Source organism: Rosa chinensis, chromosome 3 (genome assembly GCF_002994745.2).
Source record: "Rosa chinensis cultivar Old Blush chromosome 3, RchiOBHm-V2, whole genome shotgun sequence".
NCBI classification, from domain to species: domain Eukaryota; kingdom Viridiplantae; phylum Streptophyta; class Magnoliopsida; order Rosales; family Rosaceae; genus Rosa; species Rosa chinensis.
Window position 1 is genome coordinate 18,186,948 of NC_037090.1, and position 16,386 is coordinate 18,203,333.

The 16,386-nt window shown below is 38.1% G+C and overlaps 2 protein-coding genes and 1 pseudogene across 5 annotated transcripts; all 3 read left to right on the top strand.

Annotated features, from left to right (window-relative positions):
* The first annotated feature begins 1,767 nt into the window (after positions 1-1,767).
* LOC112194219 (ethylene-responsive transcription factor ERF024) lies at positions 1,768-2,523 on the top strand. The gene has a single exon (XM_024334463.2). The coding sequence runs from the start codon at positions 1,849-1,851 to the stop codon at positions 2,464-2,466; it is 618 nt and encodes a 205-aa protein (XP_024190231.2). The 5' UTR covers positions 1,768-1,848; the 3' UTR covers positions 2,467-2,523.
* Positions 2,524-6,043: 3,520 nt separating this feature from the next.
* Positions 6,044-9,187, top strand: LOC112193780 (annotated as a pseudogene).
* A 1,114-nt stretch (positions 9,188-10,301) lies between these two features.
* On the top strand, positions 10,302-16,282 carry LOC112193858 (serine/arginine repetitive matrix protein 5). 4 transcript variants are annotated; one of them, XM_024334103.2, is made up of 11 exons: positions 10,302-10,368; positions 11,333-12,748; positions 13,243-13,271; positions 14,111-14,177; positions 14,358-14,415; positions 14,649-14,873; positions 14,991-15,072; positions 15,161-15,227; positions 15,318-15,482; positions 15,792-15,852; positions 15,909-16,282. In XM_024334103.2, the coding sequence occupies exons 2-11, from the start codon at positions 11,363-11,365 to the stop codon at positions 16,103-16,105; spliced, it is 2,337 nt and encodes a 778-aa protein (XP_024189871.1). In that variant the 5' UTR covers positions 10,302-10,368; positions 11,333-11,362; the 3' UTR covers positions 16,106-16,282. The 4 variants fall into 4 exon arrangements, with proteins under 4 accessions (XP_024189871.1, XP_024189867.1, XP_024189868.1 ...); XM_024334099.2 differs by lacking the exon at positions 10,302-10,368 and adding an exon at positions 10,375-10,576; XM_024334100.2 differs by lacking the exon at positions 10,302-10,368 and adding an exon at positions 10,375-10,576 and having other exon boundaries at positions 15,936-16,282.
* Positions 16,283-16,386: the final 104 nt, after the last annotated feature.

The following is a 16,386-nucleotide window of genomic DNA, read 5'->3' on the forward strand; positions in this document are numbered from 1 at the left end:
TATAAGTGTTTTGGAAGGTTTTGCTGATGCTGGGTACCTCTCTGACCCACACAAAGGTCGCTCCCAAACTGGTTAAGTGTTCACCATGGGAAAAGACTGTGATATCTTGGAGGTGTACAGAACAGACCGTAGTCGCTATATCTTCGAACCATGTAGAGATTATTGCTCTTCACGAAATGGTTCGTGAATGTTTATGGATTGGATCCATAATCACGCATGTTCGAACAATTGTGATTTGAAGTCTACCACAAGATGAGACTACAAGCATTTAGGATAATGCTGTTCGTTTTGAACAAATGAAGCACGGCTACATCAAAAGCGACAACACCAAGCATAATCAGCAACAACAGACTCTCCTCAAATACCAAAGTGAACTAGTTTTGATATGAGGATAATGTGGTAGACTTGTTTACTAAGTCATTGCCCAAATCCACGTTTGAGAAACATGTGGCAAGAATTGGCTTGCGGAAATTATCTGAACTCCCATGATCGTAGTCATCAGGGGGAGACGCAGACATCAGGGGGAGATGTCTACATGTTCACCTCGAAATGTGAAGGGTGTGTTGTGCTCTTTTCCCCCTTCGATAGAGGTTATTTTTGTCCCACTGAGTTTTTGTTACTCGACAAGGTTTTTAAAGAGGCAACGAGAGAAGCACCGCGTTTGGGCAACACAAGGGGGAGTGTTCAAGTAAACCCTAATTTGTATTTGGCCCAAACTTTAGGTTACTTGACCTAATGGTAATAGGGTTAAATTAGAAGGATCTAGATTCCTATTTAATGTACGATTACTTTTGTTGTATGATTGAGATTCTATGCATTGTAATCCTCTATATAAAGAGGCCCCTATTATCAATGAGAATACACAGCAAATTCCTCTCAATTTTTGATTCTCTAAAACAATATTTAAGTTTTTTTTTTTTTTTTGTATTTGTTCTCAAATGAAAAAATTCCAAAAATAAATTCTTCTCCAAAAAGAAAAATAGAAAGTAGAAAATAATATTTTTTCTGGTTCCAATGTTATCTAATAATTTGCTGGAACAATATATGTAGTTTTTTTTGGTCTTACGCACCCAACCTGCATTATATATAGGAGAAAATATTTCAAACAGTACCCGAACTAAGGCCAACTCCTAACTTCAGTACCCGACTATGCAAAACTATCACTTTGGTACCCCAAGTTTGAAGCTCGACCCAAGAATGGTATACGCCGTCAATTACAGCGTTAAGTCTTTGCTACGTGGCAAACCATGAGGGTCCTCAAAATATGCCACGTGGTTAGCTAGTTAACGCCGTGATAGACGGCGTGTACCATTCTTGGGTCGGACTTCAAACTTGGAGTACTAAAGTGATAGTTTTGCATAGTCGGGTACTGAAATTAAGAATGAGCCTTAGTTCGGGTATTGTTTGAAACATTTTCTCTATATATAGTATAGGTAATAGATGATAGATTTCTTAGCAACGCTCGGAGTGGAATATCTCCACACTAAACAAATATCCCCATCCTCCCACATTTCCACTGTTATTATTCCTAGTTGGATGGGATTATCAGTCTTGAAAAGTTGAACCCCTCATTATAATAATCAAATCTTTGTTAGAGATATTGGAAAGGTGATGGATACATCATGCCCGGCCCATGTAACATTGCCTGTTCCTTCTTGACGTATGAGACAGTTTTCATTGCTAAATGCAAAAATGAAAAACCAGTCCAACGGATGTCCATTAACACCAAAAGGCTGGCTTACACCCCAAATATCTTCACAGCGCAGTTCATCAACAACTGGTTTGCACTTTCTGCTTCATCACAGTGCTTCTTCAACTGGAGAATCAGTGAGATTCCATCCACCATAAATGGCATGCCTTATCGTACTTTGTTTTCATCGATCGACAACACACACCATGCAATACACCACAAACAGTTCTGAATCAAGCAGCAGCTCCAGTACAGGTCCGGGGCGTCACCCAACCTATCGGGGTGTAAGGCGCCGGAGCAGTGGAAAATGGGTGTCAGAAATTCGTGAGCCAAAGAAGCCTAATAGAATCTGGCTAGGCACATTTTCCACACCAGAAATGGCTGCGGTTGCGTATGATGTCGCTGCTCTGGCTCTCAAGGGTCAAGACGCTGAGCTTAACTTCCCGAACTCGGCATCTTCATTGCCTGTGCCTGCCTCCAATTCATCAAGAGATATCCAGGCCGCGGCAACCTCTGCTGCCGCTGCTATAGGGGCAGCTGCTGCGGCCATGGGAGTAGGGAATGGTGCTACTTCTACCAGGCCGAGTACTGAGAGTGGTCATGGCCATGTGCTAAATGATCATGAGTTTATCGATGAGGATCTGATCTTCGATATGCCTAATGTTTTAAGGAATATGGCAGAGGGAATGCTTCTTAGTCCTCCTCGCTTGGATATAGCTGGTGATTATGATGCATTTGCCGCTGAAGAACATGGCAACCTTTGGAAATTTAATTAGTCCATCTTTCTATATATAATAACATATCCAGTGTTCAAGGTTAGGGAAAAGTTAATAACCCTCGAGAAAATCCGAATAAAAATGACATAACCCTTGATGTTTATGAAGGGGGTCTTCATCGGGACTTTGAATAAAGGGATGACATACATCATATTAATAAGTGCCACTATATACGCTGGACTACGTATATATGGTGGGTGTTTGTATTTAATAGATTGAATGTACAGGAATTTTATTGTGAATAGTTGTTATTGCTTGTAAACTTCTAGCCATCTTCATCATGCTTCTTGAAGGAGACTGTATATATTGCTCAAATCTAGATAGATCTGTGCAGACGAAACTTAATTGCTGACATCTTGTTCTGCATGGAATTCAATGATTAAAACAGTTCATTTTCTAGTTTTCTCTACATCAAATCATTTCTGAAGGAAAAAAGAAGAAGAAGAAAGAATTAGGCAATGGGAAAAAAGAAAGAAAGGAATTAGGCAGTCAGAAAAGGAATTAGCCATTTCAGTATCCCAACTGCAGTTTATCCAATACATTGGAATTATCTTTTTAAATGACAAACCGAAGTTTGATATGGTTTTTTTTTTTTTTTTCTTTGCAACTATGAATATATTGCAGTTTAATCTATAATGTTTCTGATACTAAAGGGACCGTTCATCATAGTTCCCTTTTTTAAAAATCATTCCTAGCAACATATTCAATCAAAAACAATTTATACATTAGACTACTATCATTCTCTTTTGAGTTTCCAACTCATTTGCTTCTCTATATCTATATATAGTTTAATTGACTGAATGAAGGACCATTTGGCTAACTTTATGAATGAAGGATCGGTGCGCGCATATTCACCTAAAGAGTGATGGTTCGAATAATTGAATTATATCAAATTAATGTGATCGAACAAATGAAGTTCTGCAGTAATCACTTCTGGAGACTTCCGGCCTCCTCAAAATGCAAGCCCTCATATGTGTGTGTGTGTGTGTGTTATATCAAAATGCAATATGGTTCTAGAAAGGACTTTGCAAACCTTGCGAACTCGCAAAATTGTCATACAGTTCAAATAATATAAAATATTGTTCGCAGATTCCTATTTCGTTCTAATTTCTTTCGTGACCAAGCTTGATAAATCCAAATGTCTGTCATAGAGCTTGAAGCAGATCATAAAACTCCCATGAATTGATTCAGCAACAGCATTAGATAGAAGGGAGATGATTCCAGAATTGTCCCAGAAGCAAAGATTGAATCCATGCTTTAGTTAATTTGGTGAAGAAAACCAAACAAGTTGAGAAATTAGTAATCAAGACATTGATATATATATCCGAAGTATATATGACGTACGTATAAATCTTTGCACGTATATATATAATTGCATGTTTATAAAAGAAGTATGTAGCTTTTCAAATACCAAAAAAAAAAAAAAAGTATGTAGATCGGTGTTGTCTTTTCCATTTATATTACCAGACTTTCAATCATATGTAGATGCAATTTAGCTTGGTGAATATTATTCTTCATTGACAAATCTCCTCTAATAGAGTAACAGAACAGTATATATGTGTAAATGTATTGTTCAACGACCATGTGTAGTTGTTTACTGTCTAGCTCTATAAACTGTGATTGTTCAGATGGAGCTCAATGCAAATTAGGGCCACCTTATCGGCTTATCCTTTGTTGACGAGTCATTTTCGACTAATTACTAGAGTCTCCATGATCAGACGTGGCACTCCAATAGTGGGAGAAGATACCAGGGATTGTCAAGGGTGGATTGTGACCCTTCACCTTCCTTCGGTTGGTCATGCAACGGTCCTAGCTCAGCTACCTATAGCTATGTCTAGGTGCATAGATGCCAAATGGTTCTTATAAGAAAAGAAACTAGCTTGCAGAGGCCGTCTTGTGAGTTTGTCACATCACTATGACGGGAGACCAAAACCCCAGCTAGTTCGAAGCGTCGAGTCTCCTTCTGTATGCGCGTCGCCGTGGTCTAGTTACCTTCTGTATGAGCCACTCGGCTGCACGAAGAGGTTTGACTGTTTGAGTTTCGGCGGATGCAGATATATGCATTTCCCTCAGAAACTCAACTTTTTTGAGTGAAGTGATAGTGGTCCAGAACACCAAAGGAAAATAATACATTTAGGCCGATTTGTTGTAGACTTGTAGGGCAAAAACTTCTTTAGTGGACACAGTCAAAATGAGTGATAAGTATGTGCTAAAGCACTGGTTTAGGCGCACACAACGTGATAATTATGGTGTAAAGATTCCTTCTTCTATTTTTCTGCTAAACAAGGGAATCGGGCACAATAGATTACAAAAAGTCCACAGGGTACAAAAATTACATTCAAACAATAGGCCCAGAATAAAACCCAAAAAATTGATCCGTCGTCGATTTCTTCTGAGTGCTTGCTGATAAACAGCTACAATATAGTTCGATCCAATACCCTTTAGAAGGTCAAATTTCCTCCTTGAACTTCGCTCTTCCATTTCAAAAGAGAAACTGGCCGGGTCAATCTAGCGTCTCTAATATCGACTTGATCGCTTTTAAGAATAAACACACGATATGGAACCATGGGGTTGTAGTGTGTATATACACCAAATGGGGAAGGAGATGAGGACAACATCGCAGGTTGGGGAAGCAACTAAAGTAAGATGGAAATGATAATTGGGCGTGTATTCTAGACAACGAAACATTTTCTTATATACGTGAACAGCTTTGATTAGATAATGCAAGCTAATACTATAATAAAGTATTCTGAGCATCACATGCAAATTTAATTAACAATATGTGAGTCCAAACTTTTATCAACTCTTGCGCTAGGTTGTATTTCACCAAGGCGGATGAACTTTACATTCTTGACAAATACATTGGAGCCTCGTATGTCATTGGTGAGAGTTTTTTTGACTTTGTCAAGAGGAACTCAAAGGCTTCTTAGGCCCAAGATAAACCCCTTCGGTGCTTGTGAAATGCTCCAACTGTGCATTGCAGCACAATGTCTGGCCACTTTGACAGCTTTGGTGAGAGTTTGTCTGAAAATCAAGCGTAAATTAAACCCCTTTTCTGTTTTGACTAGTTGCCATCTTATATTTCTAATTAATTTCCTTCTTACACATTTATTTTTTTTGGGAACCATAGACAAAAATTTCAGATTTTTTCTCATACAAACAAGATGTTTATTGATCCTTTTTGTAATGTGGTGTTCGATCACATGTATAGGAAGGTTATAGGGTTGAAAATAAGATGACTATGAACTTACATCTTTAGCATGAAAACAACACTAGCTAGTGAAACATCTTAACTCTTAAGCATTGATTGTTGAACATCTTCTTTATTAAATAAGTAGTGATTTTTATGAATACTACAAATATAGGAGGAAATTAACTTCATTGGAAAAGATAATTTTTGCTGTAATCCGTTTTATGTCATTTTATCTCAACCTTTAGTATTTCCCGATCAATATAAGCAAAGCCCGGACTGAGCCCAAAACAGAACACAGGCCCAGCCTAGATTCCTAGACCAATGCGGGATGAAAACCTATATAAACCCAACACTCTACTCCAAACCTAACCTTAATCCTAGACTTTCACTAAAGATTCTCCGGACACCCTTCTCGTCCCTTGTCCCAGCCACCATGCATATGATCGTAACCACGCCCGCCGGCGACTCCGCCTTCACCAACCACGCCTACTGCTCGCCGTCCGATCTTCCCACCTTCGCCGTCCCTCAATCCGGCCGCAGTTATGCCACCGTCGGCGACAACTACGTTCTATCTATCAGCCCCAAGAGGGTATAGAGAGCGGCCACATTGCTCTGAATGCGACCCAGCAAAAGCAAGCTGGGGTTTCTGTTGGTGACCAAGTTTCTGCCACCAGATTTATTCCGCCCGAGGAGTGTTTTAACTTGGCACTGCTCAAGATAGAGATAGAGTTGCTGGGGAAAAGAACCAAAACTCGACAGGTCGATGCTGTTTTCCTCGACGAGTTACTTAGAAACAAGTTCATGTACCAGGTATGTAGCTAGCTTCTACCTAGTTTTTATTGTTGTTTTGTTTTTTACAGTTCCACTTTAGTTTATATTTCTTATTTTCTTGAAGATTTTACCTTGGTTAGCAGGCACAAGTTAAAACTATTAAAAGTTAATTTCTTGTTTTCTAATCAAGAACCTTTCTTTGGATTTTGTGCTCTTTGATTCTCTCTTTTTTTTTTTTTTTTTCCGAAGACCATTGAGTTTGTCCAATAAGGTTGGTTTGGATTTGTTAGTTCGTGAGATGTGTATCATGTAAATGTAAACTGCTACCCAAATTATCCTTTTTTGATCAATTGTTTGGTTGACTTAATAGACTCTGATGTGATTATAAGCATTCTGGAACATGTTTCCCAAAGGTATGTACCGATATGTTAAATGCAGAACCAACTCTTCATAAAGTGGTCTACTATGGCATGAAGCTTATTATTATAAATGCTTTTGTGCATCTCCAGTGTCCAATTTGCTTGTAAAATTTAGAAGCAATTAGCTATTGTAATCGCCCCCTGTTCGTTATGGTGCAATTTTGCTGTAGATGTCTAACAATACTCCTGTGAATTGTGATCTTAGTCAATTTTAGTCCAAAGTGCACAATTTTTTACTCTTTTAGCCAAAGAGTTGTCAACTCAAGGATAATAATTATCAAGACAGTGAAAATATTCTGCGAATGATGCCATCACTTGTTCCTCTGTTGACTATGTTTTTGCGGAAGTATTTATGTGTTGTGTTAGGATTGTGGAATAACATTAAGCCTTGATATATGCAGGTTATGATGGCAGGACAAAAAGTATCATTCAAGTCTGATGGAGGTCGTGAATACGTTTTCACAGTCCATCAAGCTGCAGTAGAGGGACAGGAAAAGGTTGATGCTGATCTTGAAAGAGGGATGATTTCATCAGGGACATACTTCATCTTCGAGACACCAAAGGGTTCAAATGGACTAAAGATACTAAATCAACGTAAAATCTTCACGCAGAAGGAACTTAATCTTCAAAAACTTGGCATCGGTGGATTAAATGCAGAGTTTGAAAGTATATTTCGAAGAGCTTTTGCCTCCCGTGTACTCCCTCATCATGTGGTGAATAAATTGGGGATTAAGCATGTGAAGGGCATGCTGCTTTATGGACCTCCCGGTACTGGAAAAACTCTGGTGGCTCGGCAAATAGGGAAAATTTTGAATGGGAAAGATCCAAAGATCGTCAATGGCCCTGAAGTGTTGGACTGTTACGTTGGTGAAAGTGAGAAGAATGTTAGGGAGCTATTTGCTGATGCTGAACAAGATCAAATAGTTCATGGGGATGAAAGTGATTTGCATGTCATAATATTTGATGAAATTGATGCAATTTGTAAGAAAAGATCAGGTTCCAGCCGTGATAGTTCACGCATTCATGATAATATTGTGAACACATTACTTACCAAGATGGATGGGGTGGAGCCTCTCAATAATATTCTGATTATTGGATTGACTAACAGAAAGGAGTTGCTGGATGAAGCCCTTTTGAGACCAGGACGTCTGGAAGTTCAAATTCAGATAGGCCTTCCTGATAAAAAAGGTCGCCTACAGATTCTTCAAATTCATACAAACAAGATAAAGGAGAGCTCTTATCTTGCTCCTGACGTGAACCTTCGAGAGCTTGCTACTCGTGCAGAAAACTATAGCGGTGCAGAACTTGAAGGTGTTGTTAGAAGTGCTGTGTCATTTGCTTTTAATAGACAACTGAGTCTGGACGATCTTAAGAAGCCAGTGGACGAGGAGAATATTAAAGTTACTATGGATGATTTTCATCGTGCACTTCAAGAAATTAGACCTACTTATGGAGCCTTGGCAGAGGAGCTTGAACGATGCAGGTTAAATGGCATTGTGAATTGTGGTGATCGACATAGGCACGCTTATGACAGAGCTATGCTACTTGTGGAGCAAGTTAAATCAAGTGAAGGAAGTCCTCTTGTCAAATGCCTTCTAGAGGGCCCTAGTGGCACTGGCAAATCTGCCTTAGCAGCTACCATTGGCATCCACAGCCGCTTTCCATTTGTCAGGATTATTTCGGCTGAGTCCATGATTGGTCTTCATGACGAGAGGGCAAAGTGTGTTCACCTTGAAAACGTCTTCGAGGAAGCTTACAAGTCACAATTGAGCATCATTATTTTGGATGACGTTGAGAGGTTGATGGAGTTTATTCCTATTGGTCCAAGATTTTCAACCATGATATATCAAACACTATGGGGCCTTCTTAAGCGCTTTCCTCCAAAGGGGAACAAGCTTCTGGTGATTGGAACAACTAGTGAATTTGAATTCTTGGACTCAATTCGCTTTTGCAAGACATTCTCTCACACTTACAATGTTCCTACACTAACGAGTGAGGATGCAAAGAAGGTGCTAGAGCAGTTGCAAGTTTTTGCTGATGAGGATATAAATGCAGCTGCTGATGCCCTGAATGATATGCCTATCCAGAAGCTCTATACGTTAATTGAGACAGCAGGCCAATGTGCCAAGCCTGTTTACTCTGGAAAAAAGAAAATAAATATCAGTGACTTCTGTAATTGCCTTCGAGATATTGGGAGATAGTATTACATGTAGTCTTTATTCTGTAGCTTTTATTACCATAGTCTTTTCAAGTGAATTCCAGATGCATTTTGTTAAGAGTTTGTTGATGCAGACTGTATGTATATCACATAGCTAAATGTATGTATATAAATATTGAAGTGTGAATGCACCGACATGAATGATTTATCTTTCTTCTTCTCAAACTATATATATGGTCAGCTAAATGAAACACAAAATGCTTCTGTCCCACACCTCAGTAAGAAAAATAATATGGGAAGAAGATAAAAACTACAAAGACCTAAAGGAAACATGTCTGCAAAATTACGAAGTATAAGAAAGCACAAGTAACAGTGGTTAAAAATGTGAAAGTCAATTCACATTTCCTTTGCTCATTTACAACTAGATTCAGGACAGCTTTCCCACAGCTACAAGCAGTGATCAATACTGTTGGACCTTAAGACAGAGTGACAGACCCTGAGACAGGAATATATATATATATATATATCTGATATGCATAGGCAATTTCGGGAGCTGCAACAATGAGCAAATAATAAGTTGATCAGTAAATGCATTATTGCACCAAAAGTATGCTACAGTCCCAACTACAGCACCCGCAACTGACACCGTGACATACGGATCACTCGTTATCTTGTTGACACCGAAGAATGATATGCCTTCTTCATTACCATATCTTTCTTCATTCACACTTCAATATTTATATCTACTCAGTTGGCACTCAATATTTTCTTTCGCAAGATACTCATTGACTCTGTAATGTGTATGTAGGAAGGGCTCATGCAGACCAATGATGATGACGCTCGACATTTCTTTAAGGACTCTTCAGTCCAATTTCTACTCTGCTCTCGATCATCAGTCCAAAGCTAGGAAAAAAAGATGGTTGGATAGCATGTTCTTAAATTTATTTTAGTCGCGCTGAAAATTTCTGTTTACTTAGCCAACTACATTATTAAAGTATTAGTGAACCTAGAGTGGGAAAAGAAAAATGAAATAACACCAATTTTTTTCTCTATCATTTTTTCTTCCAATTCATGAATGTTTTTTCATTTCAAAGTCAAGTAGTATTAGTAAATTATAATTCCAATATTGTAAAGGTCATGGGTTCGATTCTCACTAACATAAATAACGGGGTGGGGCTAAGGGATATTTTTTTTAAAAAAAAAGTGTAGGACTACAAGTACTTGAGCTAAGAAGTGGCCCGATTAGAGAGGAATCAGAGGATCTAGACATATCGGGCCGGGTACGAACATGAGCCCAATAACTGACGCTCGTTTAAGAAGGAATCTGACGCTGGTTGACTTGACTTGTTGCTTTTCTCCAGGTTCGATTTCCACTCTGGGCTTTCCTTTTGTAACTGTATTCTTGGATTTTATGGCAGCTTTCCATCTCCAAGTTGGGATTCTCATCTCGGTTTCATGGAATATGAAGCCACCTTGCAGTTGTAGCGTTTTGTCTGTCCTCCTGTTTCTGGGTTCTCTGTAGTTTCATGAAATATGAGGACACCATCCAGTTCTGCCATGTATATGCATGTATATTTCTTGGTTATTTTCTTTGAACTAAACTGGAACTTGGAAAGTATGTATTTCCAGAAATGGGAAAGAATTCAATTTTAATGCCTATTCTGATTCTGTGCTTGTCATGGTAATATCTGTTTTAATGTAATGTTGACTTGTCGAGCATACATTTCTAGGCATACTCCCATTTTTCCTATATATATATATATGGCACGAGTTGAAGCTCCGTTGTACTGGGAATCTGTAATAATTAGGAAATCCATTTGAAGTTCACATCCTCTTCTTTCGGTTTGAGTGTCTGCGCACTTGCAACTAAAATTTGGACAACTTTATTGGTCTTCTAAGTGATTTATAGTGCTATATTCAGTATATTGCATTTTTAGCTTAGTCTTGTATGGAATAGTGAAAGTAGAGTCTCGATATCAATTTAGTTCATGCTTCAGTGAACTGGTTTACTTTTATGGCTTGGTAATTCTTGTTCATGGCTTTTTGTGTCCCGTTTTATTTATTCTCAGCATGTTTAATATCCTTTGTGGTTGAATTTTATTTATTTAGCATATTAGCATTCTCATTACAAACATCTGGTTGTGGGAATATAACACACAGTAGATCAACATACCACCATGAGCATTAGCACTGTGTTTTATTTGTTATCTTCTCTGATATTTATATAACATATGTTCATTTAGATGTTAGAGTTTAGACAAGTTTTTTCATCAGGTATTCGTTGAAGTTCTAACCTCTAGTTTGTCTCTCGACTTATGTTATCAGGAGAAGTCCACTCGTGCATTTGCAAATTCCATGATGGCGAGAAATTTAACACATTATTCCGAACCTTCAGTACAGGACCATGGGTCTCCGCGTAGTAGGAATCCCTCTAGGAAGAGTCAATCTCGAACAGAAAGATCACCTACTCGTCATAGAAAGTCCCACAGAGGCAGTTCTCCACCAAGTGAGAAATATTCAATTCGCCCCAAGTCTCCGAAGCATGCAAGGTCACCCTCAGCTCGCTCTCCTTTTCTCCAGACAAAAAGGTTAAGAAGAGCTGAAGCTGGAGGAGTGCCTGAGAGAGAACAGGAAAGGATCAATGGTAGGGGGATCGGTCGGAGTTTACAGGAAGGTGGTTCTGAGGGAGATGTTGGAAGTGATAGAACGGAGAAATTTTTGGGAAGGAATGATACTGATGGTAATACTTCAAGATCAAGGCATGGTACTTCTCCATCAGATAGAAACCCCAGGAGTAGACATAGACACTCACCTCAACATGCTGGTGATACAAGAGATGAGGAGAGAGTAACTGAGGGCCGTAACAGAAATCATAGCAGAGGGAATGATAGAAGTATGCATAGGGAAAATGAGACTGTAAGAACGGAGAGAATGACAGCAAAAGACAATACTGGTCATATGTCTGCAAGATCAAGGCATGATACTTCTCCATCAGATCAACACCGCAGGAGTAGACATAGATATTACTCACCTCAACATGCTTGTGATACAAGACATGGGGAGAAAGTAATCGAGGGCCGTGAAAGAAATCATAGCAGAGGGAATCATAGAAGTATGCATATGGAAAATGAGACTGAAAGAATGGAGAGAATGACAGCAAGAGAGAGTACTAGTCATCGGTCTTCAAGATCAAGGCATAATACTTCTCCATCAGATCGACACCGCAGTAGACATAGATCTCACTCACCTCAACATACTGGTGATACAAGAGATAAGGAGAAAGTAATTGAGGGCCGTGAAAGAAATCATAGCCGAGGGAATTATAGAAGCATGCGTTGGGAAAATGACACTGAAAGAATGGAGAGAATGACAGCAAAAGAGAGTTCTGGTCATAGGTCTTCAAGATCAAGGCATGGTTCTTCTCCATCAGATCGACACCGCAGCAGTAGACATAGATATCACTCACCTCACCATGCTGGTGATACAAGAGATAAGGAGAAAGTAATTGAAGACTGTCAAAGAAATTATAGGAGAGAGAACGATAGAATTATGCATAGGGAAAAGCATTCAGATAGGAAATATGAGACTGAAAGAATGGAGACAAGGACAGCAAAAGACAGTTCTGGTCATAGGTCTGCAAGAAGACACACGCAATCTACTTCTCCATTGAATGGACACCACAAGAACAGACACCGAACTCATTCATCTCAACAGGTTGCAGATATCAGAGCTCGCAATGAGGTGTCTGGTGATATCCACTCCCCCTTCCATTGCAACAACTTTGTTTTGTAACTTATTGCTTATTTTAATGACGACTCCATGGAAGCGGTTTTTCATATGAATGCAGATTGGCAAAGTTACTTTGGTAGAGAATTAGTATTCACAACTTCCATCCAAACATCTTTTAAATTTTGAGAACTTGTATATATTACTTTTAATTATTGTTTAGGAGGCACTCATATTGTAATTTGTTTGTGGTTTCTTGTTCATTTCTTTCGCTTCCTACTACTGGAGTTCAATAACATCCTACCATATGGGGGTGGTATTAAATTTAGGACCTTTTTCTTTAGACATGTTCAGGACTTTCTTGGATGAAGCAAAACATAAAACAAAGACATAAATGATATATTTTGCATTCATTTTGGATCAATTTAGTCTGTGATGCTTGTAGTGGTATGCATCTTATTGCATTAATTCTTATATGAAGTGTCTAACTGTAAGTAACTATGTTCCAGGCGCCTCAGTCGAGGGAGGCTAAGGATGGGTGAGTTAATCTTTCCAAATATTATGTTTACACATTTTTGAACAGTTGATTTATCTATTGGTTGTCGTATATTCTTCTTGGGTTGCACTTTGATATATCTACTGATTCTATTCATTAGTTCTGGAAAAAGGAAGAGGTAAAGGTTAGTGGAAGTTGTATGCTCTTGCCACGTTAACATTGTAAATCTTCATGCTGTCAAAAGTAATACAATGTGCCAATTTTTCATAAGTTGGTGATTGATAAGAGATATGGTCAATGGAAGAATTATTTACCGGATTTTCTTAATTCCTCAAGAACCTTAATAGTTTGGTAATGCTCTGAACATGGTATGGTGTCCGGTGTTCAGTGTTCAGTGTTCCTTCTAATATATAGGTTTGTACTATGAAATTCTTTGCTCAATAGTACCTTCTCTTTTTCCTCTGAAATTCAAATATTGTTTTGACAACTATATTGGTTGTGTCTGTTTATTATTTTGTCCAACTGATAGTAGGCAGAGGACAAATAAGTATGATAAACTAAAAACTGAATTTGTATAAGAAACTCCAAACATGCATAAATATTTGGGTATCAATGATATGTTATTTCCCAAAAATTGTTGCAACTGGGACCTCAAGAAAAGGACTTTGAAGCTTACAATGTCGTGTTTATGTCTAAGAATCCAAGTGCAGAAGTGCACTCCCCTAAAGAACTGAATGCCTGATAGTTTTGCTAATCTAGTTTCACACAAATATAATATAGGTTTCTGCGCTTTGGACTGTGTTATGTTTTACCTTTCTTGTGCATTCTTACATTAAGCCTGGATGTGGTTTTGATAAGCTGTTGGTTGCTTGCTTGAGCAGGATTGAAAAGAATGATTCAGTAGCTATGATGAGCGCTGCTGAGGAAGTCTTGGAAGCACAGAAAAAGGTGAGTGCATAGCTTGGTGTGGCACCTTTCCTTGACATCATAACTCTCATCTTCTACTTTTTGGTTATTCATGTCAAATTATTCTCAGTAATCATATGCAAGCTGTGATGAATCTTGTTTATCCCTACCCCTTTCAAGTATCATAACTTCATTGCAAATCATTTGTGACTCGACTTGCAGCAAAATCCTTCATTTGAGTTATCTGGAAAGTTTGCTATGGAAACCAATAGATTCAGAGGTGAGTCTTCATTTCTTGATTTTGAAACGATCTGTTTTCTTCTTACTCTCTTTCTTTTTCTTTTTTTCTTTTTTTTTGGTAAATGTTGGTGTGACAAAAGACTGCACTAATCTCAAAGGGTTTAAGTAGAAAACCAGCACCCAGCAATGTTTTATCTTTTGATTTAAATAATGGACCAAGTCATCTGTTCGGCTGTTCCTTAAGAGCAGATTTGTTTTTATCAAATATGGCAGGAGATAGCTATAAGAAGAATCTTCTTTCGAGTAGTAACTATGATGATGATGAAGACTATGATAATGAAAGAACACGAGGCATATGTAGGCTGAATCTAGCACCAAGAAAAAAAAAGCTTCTTGTGTTTGATCTCAATGGCTTACTAGTCTACAGAGTTTTTTGTTTCAACAAGAGTGGTATTCCAAGGGATCGTACTCCTGATGGGAAATGTGGAAACCATCTAGGTAGTAATGCAAACTATTATTTGTTCAATCTAACCATTTATGAAATTGTGGATCACAATTTATTTGGACATATATAATGAGTTTAGTTTGACAATAATCAATTTTTTGATTGTGTAGTTTTTAAAAGAGCTTTTGCTGAGGAGTTTATGCTATTCTGCCTTGAAAGATTTGAAGTTGGAATATGGACTTCTGCGCTTGAGTCAGCATTTCATTGAGATTATTTGATCAAGAAAAATATCAGTTACCTATGATATGTTTCTAATTTTTTTTTACTGATTGATTAACAGGAAAAATGTTGATGGTGTCTTGGATTGTGTGATGGAAAAGCTGAGAAGCAGACTTATATTTGTGTGGGTAAGTTGGAGCAGATTAACCCTTTGGTAAAGATAGGAATCCTTGAACTACTTGACTAGGAACAATTACTTACGTTCATTTGTTCAACAGGATCAGCATCAATGTACTGATTCTGGGTTCAAGTCCCTGGAAACGAAAATGAAGCCTCTGTTTTTCAAAGAACTGAAGAGAGTATGGGATCATTTTGAGGGAAAGTTTTCTGCATCTGATACTCTATTGATTGATGATCAGCCTTACAAGGCCCTTCTCAATCCTGTAATATAATCAAATACTCTGTTCTTTCTATGTTTGTTCTACTCTATTAGGAAAAGTTTATACATAAATCCAAGTTCTAGGCCCTCTAAAGACATCTAGCCAACTTTTGATATCGATTTATAGAAACAAAAAACTTTTCAAGTAGTACTTTTGCATCCTCTTGACAAACACTTGAGCCCCCTCGAGTTGTTATAATTCTAAGAATCTAAAAAGGCTGGCAATGTCCTTAAAGGGTCCAGGTTTGGGGTATATTTCACAAATTGTCCTATATTTCTGTTCTGATCTGTCTTATTATTGATGCCTCTGCAGCCTTACACAGGGATTTTCCTGGATCCCTACATTCCTGACAATGGTACTGACAATGCTTTAGGTAAGAAACAAAATGCATGCAACATGTAAAATTTCTGTAGTTGCTTTCCTTAATAGGTGCCCTTATTGAATGTGAATTAATAGATCCAAAGAAAGAGTTGGGGAAGTATTTGGCTGGCCTTGCATTTGCAGATGATGTTCAGCATTACGTGAAGGACAATCCCTTTGGCCAGCCTGCAATTTCATCTGAACATCCTGATTGGAATTTTTACTCTCATGTTCTCCGAAAACTTGGAAAGGATCTACTTTGTTAAAACTTGGCTTCAATGAACTGATGTGAACCGAATTCTTACCTTATGGTTGTACTTGCTTGCGGAGTTCAACTTCTGCTATTGTCTCATATAAACATCACACTTCATAGATTTTTAGTTGAACTCGTTAATGGGGTTGTTCTAGTTGTCTATGCAATTGATTATTTCCTTTTCTTCGTTTCCTGGCCGGTTATCATTTTAAAAAGGATAAAATTCATAAGCTTCTTTTCTAGACCTACAGACAACTATTGAAGAACGAAACCATAGAAGATACTTTATCAAAG

Coding starts and splice junctions, on each gene's coding strand:
- LOC112194219 (XM_024334463.2), top strand. CDS start 1,849: ATGGCATGCCTTATCGTACTTTGTTTTCATCGATCGACAACACACACC.
- LOC112193858 (XM_024334099.2), top strand. CDS start 10,541: ATGAGGACACCATCCAGTTCTGCCATGTATATGCAT. Junction 13,272..14,110: donor TCGAGGGAGGCTAAGGATGG/GTGAGTTAATCT, acceptor TTGCTTGAGCAG/GATTGAAAAGAATGATTCAG. Junction 15,853..15,908: donor TGGTACTGACAATGCTTTAG/GTAAGAAACAAA, acceptor TTTCCTTAATAG/GTGCCCTTATTGAATGTGAA.